Source organism: Hemitrygon akajei, unplaced genomic scaffold (assembly GCF_048418815.1).
Source record: "Hemitrygon akajei unplaced genomic scaffold, sHemAka1.3 Scf000080, whole genome shotgun sequence".
Taxonomy (NCBI): domain Eukaryota; kingdom Metazoa; phylum Chordata; class Chondrichthyes; order Myliobatiformes; family Dasyatidae; genus Hemitrygon; species Hemitrygon akajei.
Genome location: NW_027331966.1, coordinates 548795 through 568962, shown reverse-complemented (window position 1 = coordinate 568962; position 20168 = coordinate 548795). Strand labels below are relative to the sequence as shown.

Genomic DNA, 20168 nt, shown 5'->3' with positions numbered 1-20168 from the left:
GGACGGTGGGAGTGAATGTGAAGGGGTGGGGTCTATTGGGAGTGCGGACGGTGGGAGTGAACGGGAAGGGGTGGGGTCTATTGGGAGTGCGGATGGTGGGAGTGAACGGGTAGGAGTGGTGTGTATTGGGAGTCCGGACGGTGGGAGTGAATGGGAAGGAGGGTTCTATTGGAAGTGCGGACGGTGGGAGTGAAGGGGAAGGGGTGGGGTCTATTGGGAGTGCGGACGGTGGGAGTGAATGGGAAGTGGTGGGTTCTATTGGGAGTGCGGACGGTGGGGTGAATGGGAAGGGGTGGGGTCTATTGGGAGTGCGGGCGGTTGGAGTGAACGGGAAGGGGTGGGGTCTATTGGGAGTGCGGACGGTGGGAATGAATGGGAAGGGGTGGTGTCTATTGGGAGTGCGGACGGTGGGAGTGAACGGGAAGGGGTGGGGTCCATTGGGGGTGCGGACGGTCGGAGTGAACGGGAATGGGTGGGGTCTATTGGGAGTGCGAAAGGTGGGAGTGAACGGGAAGGGGTGGGGTCTATTGGGAGTGCGGACGATGGGAGTGAATGTGAAGGGGTGGGGTCTATTGGGAGTGCGGACGGTGGGAGTGAACGGGAAGGGGTGGGGTCTATTGGGAGTGCGGACGATGGGAGTGAATGTGAAGGGGTGGTGTCTATTGGGAGTGCGGACGGTGGGAGTGAACGGGAGGGGGTGGGGTCTATTGGGAGTGCGGACGGTGGGGGTGAACGGGAAAGTGTGGGGTCTATTGGGAGTGCGGACAGTGTGAGTGAATGGGAAGGGGTTGGTTCTATTGGGAGTGCGGACGGTGGGAATGAATGGGAAGGGTTGGTGTCTATGGGAGTGCGGACGGTGGGACTGAACGGGAAGTGGTGGGGTCCATTGGGAGTGCGGACGGAGAGAGTGAACGGGAAAGGGTAGGGTCTATTGGGAGTGCGGACGTTGGGAGTGAACGGGAAGGGGTGGTCTCTATTGGGAGTGCGGACAGTGGGAGTGAACGGGAAGGGGTGGTGTCTATTGGGAGTGCGGACGTTGGGAGTGATCGGGAATGGTGGGGTCTATTGGGAGTGCGGACGGTGGGGGTGAAGGGGAAGGGGTGGGGTCTATTGGGAGTGCGGACGGTGGGGGTGAACGGGAAGGGGTGGGGTCTATTGGGAGTGCGGACGGTGGGGGTGAACGGGAAGGGGTGGGGTCTATTGGGAGTGCGGACGGTGGGAGTGAACGGGAAGGGGTGGGGTCTATTGGGAGTGCGGACGGTGGGAGTGAACGGGAAGGGGTGGGGTCTATTGGGAGTGCGGACGGTGGGAGTGAATGGGAAGGGGTGGTGTCTATTTCGAGTGCGGACGGTGGGAGTGTACTGGAAGAGCTGGGGTCTATTGGGAGTGCGGACGGTGGGAGTGAATGGGAAGGGGTGGGGTCTATTTCGAGTGCGGACGGTGGGAGTGAACGGTAAGGGGTGGGGTCTATTGGGAGTGCGGACAGTGGGACTGAATGGGAAGGGGTGGTGTCCATTGGGAGTGCGGACGGTGGGATTGAATGGGAAGGGGTGTCTGACCCAGGGATTGTGTGATGGGACTGTGCGGAGGGATCTTCACTCTGTGTCTGACCGCAGGAGTGTGTTTAGGGACGATGTGGGGGGAGAATCACTCTGTCTGTTCCCGGTAGTGTTTGTTGGGAAAGTTTGCAGGAAGCTTCAATCTGTGTCTGACCCGGAGTTTGTGTGATGGGACGGTGTAGAGGGTGTGAATGCCGTACTTAAACTGGTATTTCATCCCCCATTCCTCTCGTAGTCCGGACCTCGGTGGAATCACGGCTGATAACAGTCTATTTTAACTGTTTGCGGGTGGCAGGAGGGTGTCAGTTACCCAAGAAGGGGGTTGGGTGGAGATGAGATCCTGGGCATCCGACCTCCCTCAGCCTGGAGCTGAGACGCTACTGTGTCAGTGTGATGCGAGGAGCTCCGACCCACTGTTGCAGTGCACAGGGTGCGGGGGGCAGCAGAAACCTCAAATAAAACTCGAGTCCGGCACGAAGATAGGAAGTTACAGCGGTTTATTGATTTCATCATGGCAAATGTAAATTAAACAATGTGTGAGCTGCTGACGTGCGGGAATAAATAAGCGGCTCCCGACTCACTCACAGTCACACACAATTAACTAACCGGCGACAACGAGTGACCGGTTGAATAATCAGTCCCGTTTCTCACCGTCACTCTGCATCGGGGAACCGATGATTATAAAATCACACTTCAGGGCCGTGTCCGGGATCGCTGCAGATCCAGGGTCACTGCCGAGGGATTTGTCCATTTAACATCATTATATCGGCCAGGCTGCCGAATGCACCGTCCTCAGCAAAGGAAGCAAAAAGATTCTCTCCCGGGAGAATCCCACCCCGAGACATTGGAGTCCTAGACGGAATCCTGCCCCCCGGTTCTCACGTGAAGGAGTTTCGAAATGCACATCCGCGGAAGGTGCGTCGCTGGAGAGCAGGCGGAAATACGTCACTCTGAGCGAGACTGGCGCCGTTCCATTAAAACCGTTGGCAATTAAACCAGGCGCGCGGCAATAAATGGGAGGGCGGGGAATTGACCAAAATGCCACTATCCCGGCGGGCGGGGATGTTCACACATTCAGATGTTCACACGGTCACTCTGAGTCCGGGTCTGGGTTCCTGCAGACATCTCAGTTCCTTCTCCCCGGCCTGACTGAACCGATTCCCGTCCAACCTGAAACAGATGGGAGAATAAAGTTGAAATAAACAGATTACACAACAGTGTCAGTAACAGGGGACCGGGGTTAATGTTTCAACAACACTCACAGACAAATATCACCAGAAAACCCGCGGATCCGCTGATATTTTATCACATTGAACATTAACACAAACACTCACTCGATCAGCTCCAGACTCGGGAGGGTCAGTATGAGGCGGCGGAGAGCGGGGACAGATCGGTCAGTCAGCGAGTTGAAACTCAGGTTCAGCTCCGTCAGTGATGGGTTTGTACTGAGAGCGGAGACGAGATCCTCGGCACCAGAATCTGTGAGACCGACATCCCTCAGCCTGGAGATGAGAGAGAGTGAGGGTGAAGGACACAGAGAGACAGGAGACGGTACAAATCCCCAGTGTTAATCAGGATCACAATTACTGATCACATTAATGTTCAGTGTCAGACACCCAGTGATTGTAAACACAATCTCCCACAATCTGATACTTACTGAAGTTTCTGTATTTTACACTCCAGGTTCCTCATAGCCGCAGACACCAGTTTCACTCCTGAATCTCCCAGGTTATTTTCCCCAAGTCTAAACACAAACAGACAAATTGATGAACAAAGTGATTCAAACCGTGGGTCTGGGGTAATCTCTCTCTCTCATATATTTAAGGAAACATTAAACCCTTCAGTAAATCACTGTTCGGAGTTCCCATCACTGTCAATGCCTCTCTCTGACCAGTTCCAGGGTATTCGCCGAATGTCAGTAATTTAGTCTGTCGGTGTGACCCTGTAAACTCCACATATTCTGTCTCATTCTCCGATGGTTAGAAATCTGTTTCTGATGTGAGAGAGTCGGGAGGGGCAGGGATGAAAGTCCCGAGGGATCTCACAGGAGGAAGGGGATGAGGAACAGATATCACAGGAGGAATGAAAATGGGAAAGGGAGATCCCACAGCAGGAATGGAGCTAGGAAAGAGATAACTCACAGGAGGAATGGAGATGGGGATGTGATCCTACCGGAGGAAGGGGGTGGGAACGAGAGATCCCACGTTAGGAAGGGGGAATGGGGAACGAGCGATCCCACAGGAGGAGTGGAGATGAGGAAGAGATCTCCCACAGAAGAAAGGGGGATGGGAAAAATAGGTCACATAGGCGGAAGGAGGGTGGGGAAGAGAGATCGTACAGTAGGAATGGGGATGGGGAAGACAGATCCCACTGGAGGAAGGTGAATGAGGAAGAGAGATCCCACAGGATGAATGAGATGGGAAACACCGATCGCACAGGAGGAGGGGGATAGGGAGGAGATCCCACAGAAGGAATAGAGCTGACTAAGAGAGATCCCACAGGAGGAAGTGGAATGGGGAAGAGAAATCCACAGGAGGAAGTGGATGTGGAAAAGACTTCCCAAAGGAGGAAGGGGAAAGGGAAGAGGTCGCACAGAAGGAAGGGGGATGGGGAAGAAAGATCCCACACCAGGAAGGGAATGGGGAAGGAAGATTCCAAACGAGGAAAGGGGATGGGGAACAGATATCCCACAGGAGGAAAGGAAATGGGAAAGAGTGATCGTACAGGAGGAAGGGACAAGGGGATAAGAGATCCCACAGGAGGAGTGCAGCTGGGGAACAGAGATCCCACAGGTGGCAAAGAAATGGGGATGAGAGATCACACCTGAGGAAAGCAGCTGGGGATAAGATAGCACACAGTAGGATGGAGATGGGGAACACAGATCACACAGGAGGAAGGCGGATGTGGAAGGGAGGTCGTACAGGTGGAAGGGGGAAGGGGAGGAGAGATCCCACTCGAGGAAGGGGATAGGGAAGAGAGACCGCACAGAAAAAATGTGAATGGCGAAGAAAGATCCCACACCAGGAAGGGGATGGGGAAGGAAGATTTCAAACGAGGAAATGAGATGGGAAACAGAGATCCCATGGGAGGAAAGGAAATGGGGAAGAGAGATCCCACAGGAGGAAGGGGGATGAGGAAGAGAGATTGTACAGGAGAAAGGGGGAAGGGAAGAATCGATCCCACAGGAGGAATGCAGCTGGGGAACGGAGATCCCATAGGTGGCAGAGAAATGGAGAAGAGAGATCACACCTGAGGAATGGAGCTGGGGATAAGATAGGATGGAGATGGGGAACACAGATCAGACAGGAGGAATATCACACAGGAGGATGTGGGAAGGGGAAGAGAGATCCCACAGGAGGGGGATGGGGAAGAGAGACCCCACAGGAGGAAGGGGGATGGGGAAGAGAGATCCCACAGGAGGGGGATGGGGAAGACAGACCCCACAAGAGGAAGGGGGATGGGGTAGAGATCCAACAGGACGAAGGGGGATGGGGAAGAGAGATCAAAGAGAAGGAAGGGGGATTGGGAAGAGAGATCCCACAGGAGGTAGGGGGATGGGGAAGAGAGATCCCACAGGAGGAAGGCGGATGTGGAAGGGAGGTCGTACAGGAGGAAGGGGGATGGAGAATAGAGATCCTACAGGAGGAAGGGGGATGGAGAATAGAGATCCTACAGGAGGAAGGGGGATGGAGAATAGAGATCCTACAGAAGGATGGGGATGGAAAAGGGAGATTCCAAAGGAGGAAAGGGAATGGGGAACAGAGATCCCACAGGAGGAAGAGGAATGGGGAAGAGAGATCCCACAGGAGAAATGGATCTGGGAAGAAAGATCCCACAGCAGGAAGGGAGATGGGGCTGAGTGATCCTACCGGAGGAAGGATTGGGGCGGGAACGGGAGATCCCACATTAGGAAGGGGGATGGTGAACGAGTGATCCCACAGGAGGAATGGAGCTGGGGTACAGAGATCCCACAGGTGGAAGAGAAATGGGGAAGAGAGATCACACAGGAGAAATCGAGCTGGGGATGAGATATCCCACAATAGGAAGGAGTTGGGGAACACAGATCACATAGGAGGAAGGCGGATGTGGAAGTGAGGTCGTACAGGAGGAAGGGCGAAGAGGAGGAGAGATCCCACAGGACAAAGTGGATTTGGAAGAGATCCCTCAGGAGGAAGGGGATGTGGAAGAGACACCCCGGAGGATGATGGGGAATGGGGAAGAGAGGACCCACAGGAGGAAGGGAGATGGAGATGAGAGTTCCCATAGGAGGAATGGGGATGGTGCAGAGAGATCCCACAGGAGGAAGGGGATGGGGAACAGATCCAATAGAAGGAAGGGGAATGGGGAAGAAAGATCCCGCACCAGGAAGGGGTGGGGAAGGAAGATTCCAAAAGAGGAAACGGGATGGTCAAGAGCGATCCCACAGGGGGAAGGGTTTGGGTGAAGAGAGATCGTACAGAAGGATGGATGGGATGCTGAAGCGAGATACAACGGGATTAAGAGGGACGGGAACGAGAGTTTCCAAAGTAGGGAGGGCCGTGGGCAATTTTAATCCCACAGGAGGAAGGGGGAAAAGGAAGAGTGATCCCACAGGGGAAAGGGGGTTGGAGAAGAGTGATCACACAGAAGGAAGGATGAGATACAGAAGAGAGATCCCACACGAGGAAGGGGTATGGGGAAATAAGATTCCACACGAGGAAGAGATGCGGAAGAGTGATGCGACAGGAGGAAGGGAGAATGACGAAGAGAGATCCCATAAGGCGAATGGATCTGGGGAAGAGATATCCCACTGGAGGAAGGTGATGGGGAAACGAGGTCCCACAGAAGGATAGAGGATAGGGAAGAGAGATCACACAGGAGGCATGGAGCTGGGAATGTGATATCCCACAGGAAGAAGGAGATGTGGAATACAGATCGTACAAGAGGAAGGGGATGGGGAAGAGATATTGTACAAGAGGTATGGAGCTGGGAAAGTGATATCCCTCAGGAGGAAGTGAGATGCGGCTGAGTGATCCTACCGGAGGAAGGATTGGGGCGGGAACGGGAGATCCCACATTAGGAAGGGGGATGATGAACGAGCTATCCCACAGGAGGAATGGAGATGAGGAAGAGATATCCCAGCAGGATGGCGGATAGGGAAGAGAGATCCCACAGGATGAAGGGGATGTGGAAGACAGAACCCAACGCAGGAAGGGGAATGGTGAAGAGAGATCCCAGAAGAGGAAGGGGATTTTGAAGATTTCCGACAGGAGGAATAGAGCAGAAGAAGAGAGATCCAACTGGAGAGAGTGGAATGGGGAACAGAAATCCGACAGGAGGAAGGGGATGGGGAAGAGAGATCCCACAGCAGGAAGTGAATGGGGAAGCGAGATTCCAAAGGAGGAAAGGGGATGGAGAATAGTGATCCCACAGGGGGAAGGGAAAGGGGGGAGAGAGATCCCACATGAGGAAGGGGAATGAGGACGAGAGTTCGTACTGGAGGAAGGGAACGGGGAGGAAAGATCCCACAGGAAGAACGGAATGGGGAAGAGATTCAACAGGAGGAAGGGGAATGCGGAAGAGAGATCCCACAGGAAGAATGGATCTGGGAAAGGGATATTCCACAGCAGGAAGGGAGATGGGGCTGAGTGATCCTACCGGAGGAAGGATTGGGGCGGGAACGGGAGATCCCACATTAGGAAGGGTGATGGTGAACGAGCGATCCCACAGGTGGGAATGGGGAAGAGAGATCACACAGGAGGAATGGAGCTAGGGCTGAGATATCCCACAGGAGGAAGGAGATGGGGAACACAGATCACACAGGAGGAAGGGGGATGGGGATGAGAGTTCCCACAGGAGGTATGGGGATGAGGAAGAGAGATCCCACAGGAGGAAGGGGGTTGGGGAAGATAGATTCTGCAGCAGGAAGGCGGATGGGGAGGAGAGATCCCACAAGAGAAAGGGGATTTGGAAGAGATCCCACATAAGGAATAGACCTGTGGAAGAAATATCCCACAGGAAGAACTGGAACGGGGAAGTTAAATTCCACAGGAGGAAGGGAATGTGGAAGAGAGTTTCCCTAGGATGAAGGGAAATGGGAAAGAGAGATCCCACAGAAGAGGGATGGGGAAGAGAGATACGACAGGAGGATGGGTATTGGGGAAGAGATATCCCACAGCAGGAAGGAGATAGGGAACAGCGATCCCATAGGAGGAAGCCGATGTGGAAGAGAGATCCCACAGGAGGAAGGGGGATGTGGAAGGGAGATCCCACAGTACGAAGGTGATGGGGAGGAGAGATCCCACTGGAGGAAGGGGCTTTTAGGAAGAAAACTCCGACACGAGGGAGGGTTGTGAGCAATTTTGATCCCACAGGTGGAAAAGTGATGGGTAAGAGAGGTCCGACAGGAAGATTGGGGATGAGGAGGAGAGATCCCACAGAAGGAAGGGTATGTGGAAGAGAGATCCCACAGGAGGAAGGCAAATGGTGAATAGAGATTCAACAGGAGGAAGGAGGGTGAGGAAAATAGATCATACAGGAGGAAGCGGGAGGGGAGGAGAGATCCCACAGGAGGAAGGGGAATAGGGAACAGAGATCCAAAAGATGGAAAGTGAATGGGAAAATGAGTTCCCATAGGAGGAAAGGGGATGAGTAAGAAAGATCATATAGGAGGAAGGGAAATTTGAAGGTCAGAACCCACAGGAGGAACGTGGATGAGGAATAGAGATTCTGGAAGTGTAAGGGGGAAGGGGAGGAGACATCCCACAGGAGGTAGGGAATGGGGAAGATATCCCAAAGGAGGAAGTCGAATGGGGAAGAGAGATCACCCAGGAGGAACGGGGACTGAGAGGAGAGATCCCACGGGAGGAGAGGGGATGGAGAAGAGAGATTCCACAGGAGGAACGGGAATGGGGAAGACAGATCCCACATGAGGAAGGGGGTTGTGAAGAGAGATCGCTCAGGAGGAATGGGGATTGGGAAGAGAGATCCCACAGGAGGAAAAGTGTTACCATGTAAGGAAGAGATGTCCCACAGGAGGATCGGAGGGAAGAAGGTGATCCTGGAAGATTGATTGTACGGTATGGGTGTTATGAACCTAGGATTATAATCGAGGACATTTGCCCATGGAGTCTGGCTATCTGGTAGTGAGCACAGTCACACAGGTTGACTGATGGTGATAGTCACAAACGGTGAAGGGCAGGGGAGGATAATCTCACAATGGTATTTTTTTCCTTCTCACTGGGAAAGTCTGCTGATAGTCTCTTGTCCCTCATAGGGAAGGGGGTGTGAATCTCTGATCCACCTGCTGCAGTCAGTGTCGGTCTGGGTGTCAGTAACAGTGAGAAAGAACATTGTCAATGGACGTGTCACAGGCAGCGAGAAACACGGGCATTCCTGTGATTTACTACCATTAAACCAATGGTCGTTGTTCACCGATCTGATGAAGTCTCCAATATCCGTTCACAAGGAACCACAGAACCCTCCCGTCCTTGGGGAATTACTGACTGATCCCCTGGGCATTTGTCACAGTTCTTTACTATTTGATTTATTACAGTTTTACACAAACACTTTTACAATGAAGCAACACAATGGAACAGTTTCACAGTTCACAGTGAGAAATAAATCAAGTTACCTCAACTCCTGGCACTTGTGCAGCCCGGGTCCCAGCCTCTGGATTCCTTCACACTGAATATAGCAGAGCTGCATTTGAAGGGATTTTATTGTGTCACAGAGTCCGATGACACGAGACAGGACGGCGCAGTCAATCGGGGTCAACGCAATCCCATTGAACGAAAGTGTTTCCACAGATTCCAGTGCGGCCTGAGCCAGTCCACGATTCTGAGACTCAAACAGGTAGTGCAATGTGTTCAGGTGTCTCCTTTTACTAGCTTCACTCCCCGTGTTTCCACTCTGGCGTTCAACCTCCTCCTTCACCCAGTCAATCACCCGGCAGGTTGTTTCATGAGGAAATGGACCCAGAAACTCCTCCAGGCTCCGAGCTGTCATTGGGGAGGAGAGACCAGCAACAAAACGGAGAACCACCTCAAATCGCCCATCAGTCGTGTTGTGGGTTTCAGTGAGAAATTTCAGGATATCCCCGGGATGTGGATTTAGGAATTGTGCGACTGCAGCTACAAACTCTTGGATGGTGAGGTGTGGGAATGTGTACACCACGCTCCGGGCAGAATCCTCTCTCTCCAAAAGTTCCATCAGGAACCCGGACAGGAACTGGGAAGGCTGCAGATTGTACTTGATCAAATCTCCATCTGTAAACACAATCTTCTTCTCAGACACTCCTCTGAAGGCCATCTGACCAACCCTGAGTAACACATCACGGGGGTTCTCAATCTCACGGCCGTGGTTTTTCAGGATGTCGTAAATATAGTAAGAGTACAGTTGGGTGATGGTCTTGGGAACTCGCTGCGGGTCCCTGACTCTTTGTGTGAAGAAGGGGCCCAGTGCCAGAGCGAGGATCCAGCAGTAGGAGGGGTTGTAGCTCATGGTGTACAGGATCTCGTTCTCCTTCACGTGCTTGAAGAGAGCTGCCGCCACCGTCTGATCTTCAAAATGTCTGATGAAATATTCCTTCCGTTCCTCACCAACAAATCCCAGGATTTCAGCCCAGATACTGATCTCTGCCTTTTCCAATAAATGTAACGCAGTGGGGCGGGTGGTCACCAGCACTGAACTCCCTGGGAGCAGCTTGTGCTGGATTAAACTGTACACAATGTCAGACACCTTGCACTTGAATTCAGGATCTGTGCATGTGGACCGAGGTTCTGTGTCTCTCCGACTGTCATCAAAATCAATTATGTCGTTGAATTCATCCAAGCCATCAAATATAAACAGCAATCCCTCTGGGTTCTTCCAGACCTCTCTCAGGATATTCCTGAAGTAAGGATATTGATCCAGAATCAGTTCCCTCAGGTTTATTGTGCAGTTAATGGAGTTTAACTCCCGGAATTTGAAACTGAAGACAAACTGGAATTGTTGGTATATTTCCCCCTTGGCCCAGTCATAAACGATCTTTTGTACCATTGTTGTTTTCCCGATCCCCGGGACTCCGGCCACTGCTGCCGAACTCCCAGATTTGGATTTACTTCGGGAAAAGCTGCTCTGGAACAGCTGATCCATCCGGAGTTTTTCCAGGTGTCCACGGAGAAGTTTTTCTCTCCACTCCTCGTGGTCTCTGCCTCTTGCCAGCAGCTCATGTTCCACCAGTCTCCGATCTCGAACAGTAGAAATGACCGTGAGCTCAGCGTATCGATCAACTAGCTGGAAAACCTTCACCTTCTCCCTCATCAGGATCGTGTTCGCTCTCAGTGTTTCAGTTTGTGTCCGCAGAGACTCCTTGTGTTTCTGTTGAACATCTTCCATGGGAACAGACAGTGGACAAGCTGTTAGATGCCTCAACTCAGAACTCAGTATTTAAGCACACAAGAGTCATCTCAAAGCTGTGCATTGATTGGATTTGTCAATGGATGTTCGCACAGTAAAGTAAATTCGATTAACAGACCCCTGACTGGACAGAGAGGCCTGGTCCAGATAAACACCAGATCATCACATTCCCACATTAACTGTGCTGTGAAGGTGAGTATTTCCCTGGTAGTTTACTGACCCCCGACTGTCCCGTACTGGACATCCTCGCACAACTCTCACACCCTGGATGGGTGTGTGGTGTCCCACAGTGTGCCAGCACCCTGTCAGATGTGAGGTCTCACAGGCTGTCAGGACCCTGTCTGAGGTGTGTGGCGTCTCACAGTGTGTCAGGACCCTGTCAAGCGTGTGTGGTGTCTCGCAGTGTGTCTGGACCCTGCCAAGTGTGTCTGAGGTCTCAGAGTGTGTCGGGACCCTGTCAGGGGTGTGTGGGGTATCATAGTATGTCAGAACGCTGTCAAGTGTTTGTGCAGTCTCACAGTGTCTCAGGAACCTGTCAGGGGTCTGTGGGATCTCACAGTGCGTCTCGACCCTGCCAGGTGTGTCTGGGGTCTCACAGTATGTCAGGATCCTGCCAAGAGTGTGCGTCAACTCACACTGTGTCAGGAACTGTCTCACAGTGCATCAGGATACTGTGAGGTGTGTTCGGTGTCTCACAGTTTTTCAATACCTAGTAAGAGGTGTGTGATGTCTCACGGTGTGTCAGGACCCTGCCAGAAGTGTCTGGCTCACACAGTGTGTCAGGATCCTGTTAGGCGTGTGTCGGGTCTCAAAGTGTGACAGGACCTTAACAGGCATGTGTGGGCTCTCACAGTGCGGCAGGACCGTGTCAGGGGTGTGTGGGGTCTCACAGTGTGTCAGGACCCTGTCAGGTTTGTGTGGGTTCTCAGACTGTGTGAGGACACTAACAGGCGTGAGTGTGTCTCACAGTGTGTCAGCAACCTTTCAGGGTTGTATGGGGTCTCGCAGTGTGTCAGAACCCGGTGGGAGTTGTGTGGGGTTACAAGGTGTTTTAGGACACTGTCAGGGTTGTGCGGTGTCCCACAGTGTGTCAGGACACTGTTAGGTATGTTTGTGGCCTCACAGTGTGACAGGACCCTATCGGGGGTGTGTGGGGTCTCACACTGTGTCGGAACCCTCTCTGGGTTATGTGCGGTTCACAGTGTGTCAGGACCTAAGAGGGGTGTGTGGGGTCTCACAGTGTGTCGGAACCGTGTTAGGGGTGTGTGGGGTGTCACAGTGTTTCGGTACCCTGTAAGGGGTGTATTGGGTCTCTCAGTGGGTCCGGACCCTGTCAGGGGTGTGTGCGGTCTCACAGTGTGTCAGGAACCTGCCAGGGGTGTCTGGGATCACACAGTGTGTCAGGATCTTGTCAGTGGTGTATGGGGTCTCGCAGTGGGTCAGAACCCAGTCCAGGTTGTGTGGGGTCTCACAGTGTGTCAGGACACTGTCAAGGGTATATGGGGACACACAGTGTGTCAGAACCCTGTCAAGAGTGTGTGGGGACTCACAGTGTGTCAGGACCCTGTCAAGAGTGTGTGGGGTATCACAGTGTGTCAGTACCCTGTCAGGTACGTGTGGGGTCTCACAGTGTGTCAGGACCCTGCCAGGAGTGTGTGTGGTCTCGCAGTCTGTCTAGATCCTGTCAGAGAGGTGTCAGATCTCACATCGTGTCAGGACCCTCTCAGGGGTGTGTGGGGTCTCTCAGTGGGTTCAGACCCTGTCTGGGGTGTGTCTGCGGTCTCACAGTGTGTCAGGATCCTCTCAGGTATGTGTCGGGTCTCACAGAGTGACAGGACCCTAACAGGCATGAGTAGGTTCTCACGGTGTTTCAGGACCTTGTCTGGTTTGTGTGAGGTCTCACACTGTGTCGGGACCCTAATAGGCGTGAGTATATCTCAAAGTGTGTCAGGACCCTATCAGGGGTATGTAGCGTCTCACTGTGTGTCAGGACCCTGTCAGAGGTGTGTGGGGTCTCACACTGTGTCAGGACCCCGTCCGTGGTGTGTGTTTTCTCACAGTGTGTCGGGAACCACTCAGTGGTGTGTGGGGTCTCACAGTGTGTCAGAACCCTAGCAGGGGTGTGTGGGGTCTCACAATGCGTATGGACCCTGCCAGGGGTGTGTCAGGTCTCACATCCTGTCTGGATCTTCTTAGGGGTGTGTGGAGTATCACAGTATGTCAGCACCCTAACTGGGGTGGGTAGGATCTCACAATATGTCAGGACCTTGTCAGGGGTGTGTGTGTGGTCTCACACTGTGTCAACGCCCTGCCAGGTGTGCGTGGGGTCTCAGGACCCTGTCAGGGAGTGTGCGGGCATTCCAATCAAGTATTCGGGAGTAACAGACACAGTAAGAAAACTTAGATTTTTGAAATGTTTAGAGAATGTGACAGTGGTAGAAATAATGTTCTTCAATAATCAGGGAGAGAATCTGTTTCATATTCAGAAATGGGTGTGGGAATTTCACTGCCGTGACTGTTCCCTCGGCAAACAGCATGAAGAACATTGAAGAACAAGTTTGCAGGCAAATTGTCGAGAATTACCAAATCCTTAGTGTAGGAAAATGGAGGGGTTTTATTGTCTGAATGTGGACTGGAAAAGCATTAACACAGGTGACAGAAACGAGAGCAATTTGAAAACTTTATCTGATACCATTTCAAAACTAACATCTTTTGGACTTTGTTCTTGGAAATGAGACAGGCTGAATGAGGGTGTTGGCCAAGATTCCTTATATTACTGTTCAAGGGCTTCGAGTTATCAGTTAAAACATGGACTAATGTAAGATTAATACTTTTTACAATACCTTCTTTGCTTCGCTCTCTCCTCTAATAAATGTGCAGTTGAGTGATCCAACTCAGTCTGCGATGATGAAACCTTACACTCACTTGAGCCCATGTACTGCCCCGGGCTCCATTTTCACCGACACAATGTGCTTACGGATGTAGTGAGTTTCTTATCCAGACGATCACAATTTAATTAATTACAATATTATTTATAGATATTTTCAGTCCTTTCCACCTCTTTGCCGCAAGCTTACAACCCTCGGTTTCTCTGCCCTAACTTCCATCTCTCACACTTCCACAGTATCCACCACACATCACATATATTTCAGCTTCTATGGACAGAGCTGAGGATTTTTTCCCCATCACACCCTCAGTAACACTGTCTCCTGATGGAATTCCCAGGATTATTAAGTGGGAAATTGAACGGGATAACTTTAGCAGTGTTTGCACTAAGACGTTGCAGATGTGAACAGAGTGGGGTTCATCTGCTGTTATGGGATTAAACAGAATAGTTGTCGTGTTAACACGAGGAAATCTGCAGAAGCTGGAAATTCAAACAACAACACACACACAATGCTGGTGGAACACAGCAGGCCAGGCAGCATCGATAGGGAGAAGCGCTGTCGACGTTTCGAGCCGAGACCCTTTGTCGGGACTAGTTGCAGTGTTACCTGCTTTTCTCATTAAATGGATGCTGTCATTGTTATTCTGCGACGGGAACTTCAATGGATTCCCAATTCTAAAAAAAAATGATAACCTGTAGGAGCTGAGGGAGTTTAGAAAAGTGATTTAGGATGAGGGCTATTCCGGGGGTTGGGTGGTTGTAGGGATATAATTTCACCTTTCGGAGTAAGAAATTTCCCATAGTTTCGCTCCTCAGATTGCCCTCTTCTCAATTCCGACCCCGGTGGAGGGATCTGTAGTTGCAGGACCCAGAGAGGAATCATCCCTTTCAGCAAAGCCTCCAACTCTCTGCGTTTTTCCTCATGCTGTCCTGTGAAAACTCTCCCTCCAGCAAACATTTTTCCATGTGTCTCACTGTGCGCTGTGTCACGGTGGAACATTTACCCGATCAAATCCCCGTGACTCAACAACGACATGGCCCTACACAACATCAAACTTACCTTTCAGTTCCCTGGGAATCTCTGGTACGGGTCGACGGACCAGAACACAACCTGTTCAGATTTAAACAATTTGAGGAATTGAAATGCGTCAAGTTATTAAGTATGTAATTCTTGATTCCAAAATTAAATTAATCTCTGATACTCTCTCACCATGTTCCTGTATTTCTTTCAGTATTTTGTCCAACTTTGGGACACCAATCCGCATTTTCACAAAGGTTTCCCACATCACCCTCCGGGCGCGGGAGCCTTTCTCCATCACTAGGCTCAGGAGGAGTTTAGAACTGTCCGCCCGCTCTCTCTTATCAGCGAGATCAGAGATTTTCTGTGAAGAGTAACAGTGAACATATTGGGGACTGACAGATTCACACAGAAAATGAGAAGTAAATGATGTGCTCTGTAACGGGATCACACTGAGCAGTCACCCGGATGGGTGCTGATCCTGTCTGGACATGGACTGTACATTCTGAGTGCAGAGCACACGGAGGGACATTCACCGTGAACCTAGTCCACCAGTCAATGAGATCCTGGCTGGCCTGTGACCGCTTCATTGACGTGGCTCCAAATACATAAATAATTCCTCACCGGATTTGACGGTGTAAAACAGAAATTTGAAAATAACCATCACAGATGAAGAAAGAAGTCAGGAGGGTTTTTGTAATAGAGTGAGCAGTCACAGGGAAGCTGTAGAAAAGATGATGTGATTCCTCTCCTCAGTCCGCCTGTGTCCAATATGACAGCGGATTACCGGCTGACTCCTGATGCCTTTCCTTTGCCTTTTCCAGTGGAGGTTTATTCAGTGATTACACATTAAAACATGGCAGTATTCTCCGATCCACACTGTCTGCAGTTACAGATTGTGAAACAATCATCTCCACCCAGAACAGAACACATTCGAGCTCCTGTGGCGAACACAGATAATACCCTAGTTCTCAGTGACATCCTGCTGTCACGCTGCACGGACTTCCGAAAGCGAAACAACCTGGCATATTTCCACTTAATCTCCTTTATTCTAAGTCCATACAGCTGCTGCTCACTCTTAACATTCAGCAGCTACCCACCAGTCTGCCGCGTATTTTCACCTCTTTCTATCACTGGTTCAGATTCACATTTTGTTTTGTAATTGTATGTATAGTATTTATTTTCCAACTGTTCGTTTATTTAATTTAATATCCGATGAGTCAGAAATCGGACACCCATCAGTCCTGTGAAGAGTGAAAATTCAAACCCATTCTCTCTCCCACTCACCCGATGTTCCTCTCCGCTGAACTGATACTCGGCCGTTAACGCCAGGCTCACTCCGTGCACCCCTCCTTCCATCGCCTGCTCCAGCCTGTCCCGGTAGAAGTCCGTCAACTGCAGCAGCTGGAAATCGTCCCAGCTTGCCAGGAGCTCGGTGATCACTGAGCTCGGACCTGTGAAGGAAAATGAGGAGCATTATTGGGCAGGAACTTTCTCTCTGGAACCTAAAGATGATGCACTAAGTGACCAAGCAGCCCGAAATATATATATATATAGGAGGGGAGTTGGGGGTGGTGAAATGGGCGCGGACCTGGGAAGAGCAGAGGAAAATTTCTGCCGGCCGGGGCTGAAGAGGCATAATTCCATCCATTGAAGGCTGTGTCCCTGGGAATATACCTCTCTATTTGAAAAGGCTTTGCTTCTTCCTGGGAATATAGTAACCCATCACCATGACTCTCCTGGTTCTGCCCATCACCACCGCTTTGCTCTGGGTTACTGTCTGCCTGCCTGGTCAACCCCTTTCTCAGCAAATCTCTGGATTTCTCACAAAGTGCTCAGGCTACTCAGCATATCAGGCAGCATCTATGGAGAAGAATAAACAATCGACGATTCAGGCCAAGACCCTTAATCGGGACTGGAAATGAAGGGGACAGAAATTCTAGATATTGCCACATTTCTACTCCATGTTGTCTCGATCCGAAACGTCAGCTGTTTATTTCTCTCTATGGAAGCTGCCTGACCTGGTGAATTCCGACAATATTTTGTGTGCCTTTGTGTTGCTCAAAACTTTCAACATCTATAGAATGTCTTGTGTTCTGGAATACTCACTGTTTTAATATGCATCACAATCTGCGAGAGGAGCTGGAAGAAAACAGTAATTGTACCCTGTCCACGTGTGACTGTGCTTCCCCCAGAAATGTTAACAGTCTCTGCTCAGTCCCCTCACAAATAATTTGGGAATTGACGATATTGAATTAAACCCAGACACAGAGTCAAGGCAATATTTATAAATTAAAATAATTCGCCGACATACCCGTGACCTTTTCTGATGTCGACCACACTGGAACTCTTCCGATGCCCGCTCCTTGAGCCATTTTGAGGGCAGCTGTGATCGGATTTTGATGCTCTGTTCAAACAAAATTAACAGGAGGTTCAGACATTAACTGTGGTGTAAAGGAGAACATTGTTTTGCTTTTATACTGAGGAAAACACTTCCAAATATCTTGGGCCTGTCCACTGAAGCCTTGACATGACCTGCTCCACCTGTGCCCATCCACCCACAGTCAGACAATGTCCATTTCCGATCTCTCCATGGATTGTACACTGCACCAGGATTCTCTGGGGTATCTACTCTGCCTGTTATATTGCAGACAATTCCCTTTTAGGAGCGAATCTGGTGTCTTGGACTGGGAATGATGTGTCAATGGAATGCGAGGCAGGTTGAGCAAACAGCCCCCACTGTGTTGGTCCTCCTACCACTAGTGGTGCTATGGTGAGTAATGGACAACTGTTACACCAGGGTGGGTTGAAGCTTTTCTGCTGACCAATGTGACATCTTTTCCTCTCATCAATGGATTACACAGATTTCTCTGTAATACCTGTTCTCACCGTCTCCTTTCAGTTTAACATCGCCTGGCAATGATGCTTCAGACAATATGTGGTTTGATTCTATGTAGAAAGACTGTGACATCCTGAACAATGCAATCGGCCCTCCTCCCCCCCCCCCCCCGCACCAAACACACACACACAGCATCGCAACATCTTCTCCTGAGCCACTACATTTTCTCCTGTACGACTTTAAGAAAATCATTAGCACTTAAACTCTGGTCAAGCTTTCATGTCACCTGGCTATTATCAGATAGTTAAATGGCACCTTGCTAAACACAATGTCGACCCCCGTACATCCAAAACAACCATAAATAAAACTGGAATTATTCAACAAGACAGACGGTATGTTAACATTTCAGGTGGAAGACGCTGTATTAGAGCTGAACCAGTGTGTAGGAACCATGCATCTGTTCTCTACCTGCATTGTATTCTATGTTGTTTTTTTATGATGCTTTTCATGGCAACTAGTCACATCAGTCGGGGTGTGGTAAACACAAAGGGAATCAGTTACATATTTGTGCTTTGCTCCGTGCGGTACACAGCTGGGAACTGACCGATGTCATATATTTTATTATTATCCATTCAAATACGCTGAACTGACACTTGGGGACACTTCAGTTTCCTCGCTTCAAGATTGTATGTTTGCTGATTGCTAATAAAGTATCGAATACTTATCAGCGACTTTGGTAACAATCATCGTTGGAGCTGACGGGACGCCAGGAAAGTAGAATAAATCCGTGGGGGGTCGCCAGCAATGTCAACTTGGTTTGGTTAGAATTCGCCGCTACGTTATCGACAGACATTTCTCAATCTGCCGATCATTTTAAATATTCTGAGGTACTTCAAGAATACTTTGCTTCAGTATTCACAGGTGAAAAGGACCTTCACAATTGTGGGGATGACTTATAGCGGACTGAAATGCTTGAGTGTATAGACATTAAGAAAGAGGATGTGCTGGAGTTTTTGAAAGGCATTAATTAGATAAGCTGCCGGGACCGGTTGAAATATGCTCCCCGGCTACTGTGGGAAGATTGCTGAGCCTCTGGCGATGATCTTTCCATTGTCAATCGTGTGTTGAGAAGGACCAGAGGTTTAGAAGGTTGAAAATATCGTGTCCTTGTTCACGAAAGCGAGTAGAGATAGACCACTAAATTATACACCAGTCAGCAAGTTAAGTGAGTGTGTTGTTGTGGAAGATTCTGAGAGGCAGGATTTATGAGTATTTGGAGAGACATAAACTGATTAGGGATAATCAGCATGGCTTTGTCAAGGGCATGTCATGCCTTATGAACCTGATTGAAATCTTTAGGGATGTAACAAAACATGTTGATGAAGGTGGAGCAGTGGATGCAGTGTATATGGATTTCAGTAAGGCGTTTGATAAGGTTTCCATTGCAAGGCTCGTTCAGAAAGTAATGAGGCATGGGATCAAAGGGGGCATTGCTTTGTGGATACAGAATTAGCTTTCCCACAGAAGTTCTAGATGGTTGAAATACTGCATGGAAGATGGTGACCCTTGGTGTTATGCAAGGTTCTGTTCTGGAAACCCTCCTCTTTCTGATTTTTATAAATGACCTGGATGAGGAAGTAGAACGGTGGGTTAGTATGTTTGCTGATGACACAAATTTGGGGATGTTGTGGATAGTCTGGGGGGTTCTCAGAGGTTACAGCAGGACAGCGATAGGGTGCAGAACTGGGTTACAAAGTGGCATATGGAGTTCAAACCCAGATAAGTGTGAAGTGGTTCATTTCGGAAGGTCAAATTTGAAGACAGAATATAATATTAATGATAAGACCCTCGGCAGTGTGGAGGGTCAGAGAGATCTTGCAGTTTATGTCCATAAGACACTCAAAGCTGCTGTGCAGATTAACAGTGTTGTTAAGAAGGCGTATGGTGTGATAGCCTTGATCACCTGTGGGATTGAGTTCAAGACCTGTGAAACAAAGTCTAAGCTATATATGACCTCAGTCAGACCCTGCTTGGAGTACTGTGTTCATTTCTGGTCACCTCACTAGAGGAAGGGTGTGGATACTGTAGAGAGAGTGCAGGGGAGATTTACAAGGATTTTGACTGCATTGGAGAGCACGTCTTATGAAAATAGGTTGAGTGAACTTGGTCTTTTCCTTTTGCAGCCACGGAGGATGAGGTGACCTGATAGAGGTGCATAAGATGATGAGAGGCATTGATCGTGCTGAAATGGCTAACACGAGGGGTCATAGTTTTAGGTGCTTGGAAGTAGGAGGTACGGGAGATGTCACAGATACTGGTGGGACCATGGATTGCACTGCCAGCAACGGTGGTAGAGGCGGACACAATACGGTCCTTTGAGGAACTCATAGATAGATACATGGAGCTTAGGAAAATAGCGGGCTATACTGTAGGGCAACTCTAGGCAGTTTCTAGAGAAGGTTACATTGCCAACACAACATTGTGGGC

General features: G+C 50.1%; 1 protein-coding gene across 1 annotated transcript in view; it reads right to left on the bottom strand.

The window, feature by feature from the left end:
• Positions 1–2106: 2106 nt before the first annotated feature.
• Positions 2107–20168, bottom strand: part of LOC140722542 (NACHT, LRR and PYD domains-containing protein 3-like) — a 31758-nt gene continuing 13696 nt past the window's right edge. The window contains exons 5-12 of the mRNA XM_073037251.1: positions 17157–17249; positions 16130–16296; positions 15035–15206; positions 14885–14935; positions 9172–10909; positions 3217–3303; positions 2894–3061; positions 2107–2729 (exon numbers count right to left, since the gene is read on the bottom strand). Coding sequence (XP_072893352.1) covers positions 2642–2729; positions 2894–3061; positions 3217–3303; positions 9172–10909; positions 14885–14935; positions 15035–15206; positions 16130–16296; positions 17157–17249 — 2564 coding nt within the window. The 3' untranslated portion in view covers positions 2107–2641. The remainder of the gene's footprint in view (positions 2730–2893; positions 3062–3216; positions 3304–9171; positions 10910–14884; positions 14936–15034; positions 15207–16129; positions 16297–17156; positions 17250–20168) is intronic.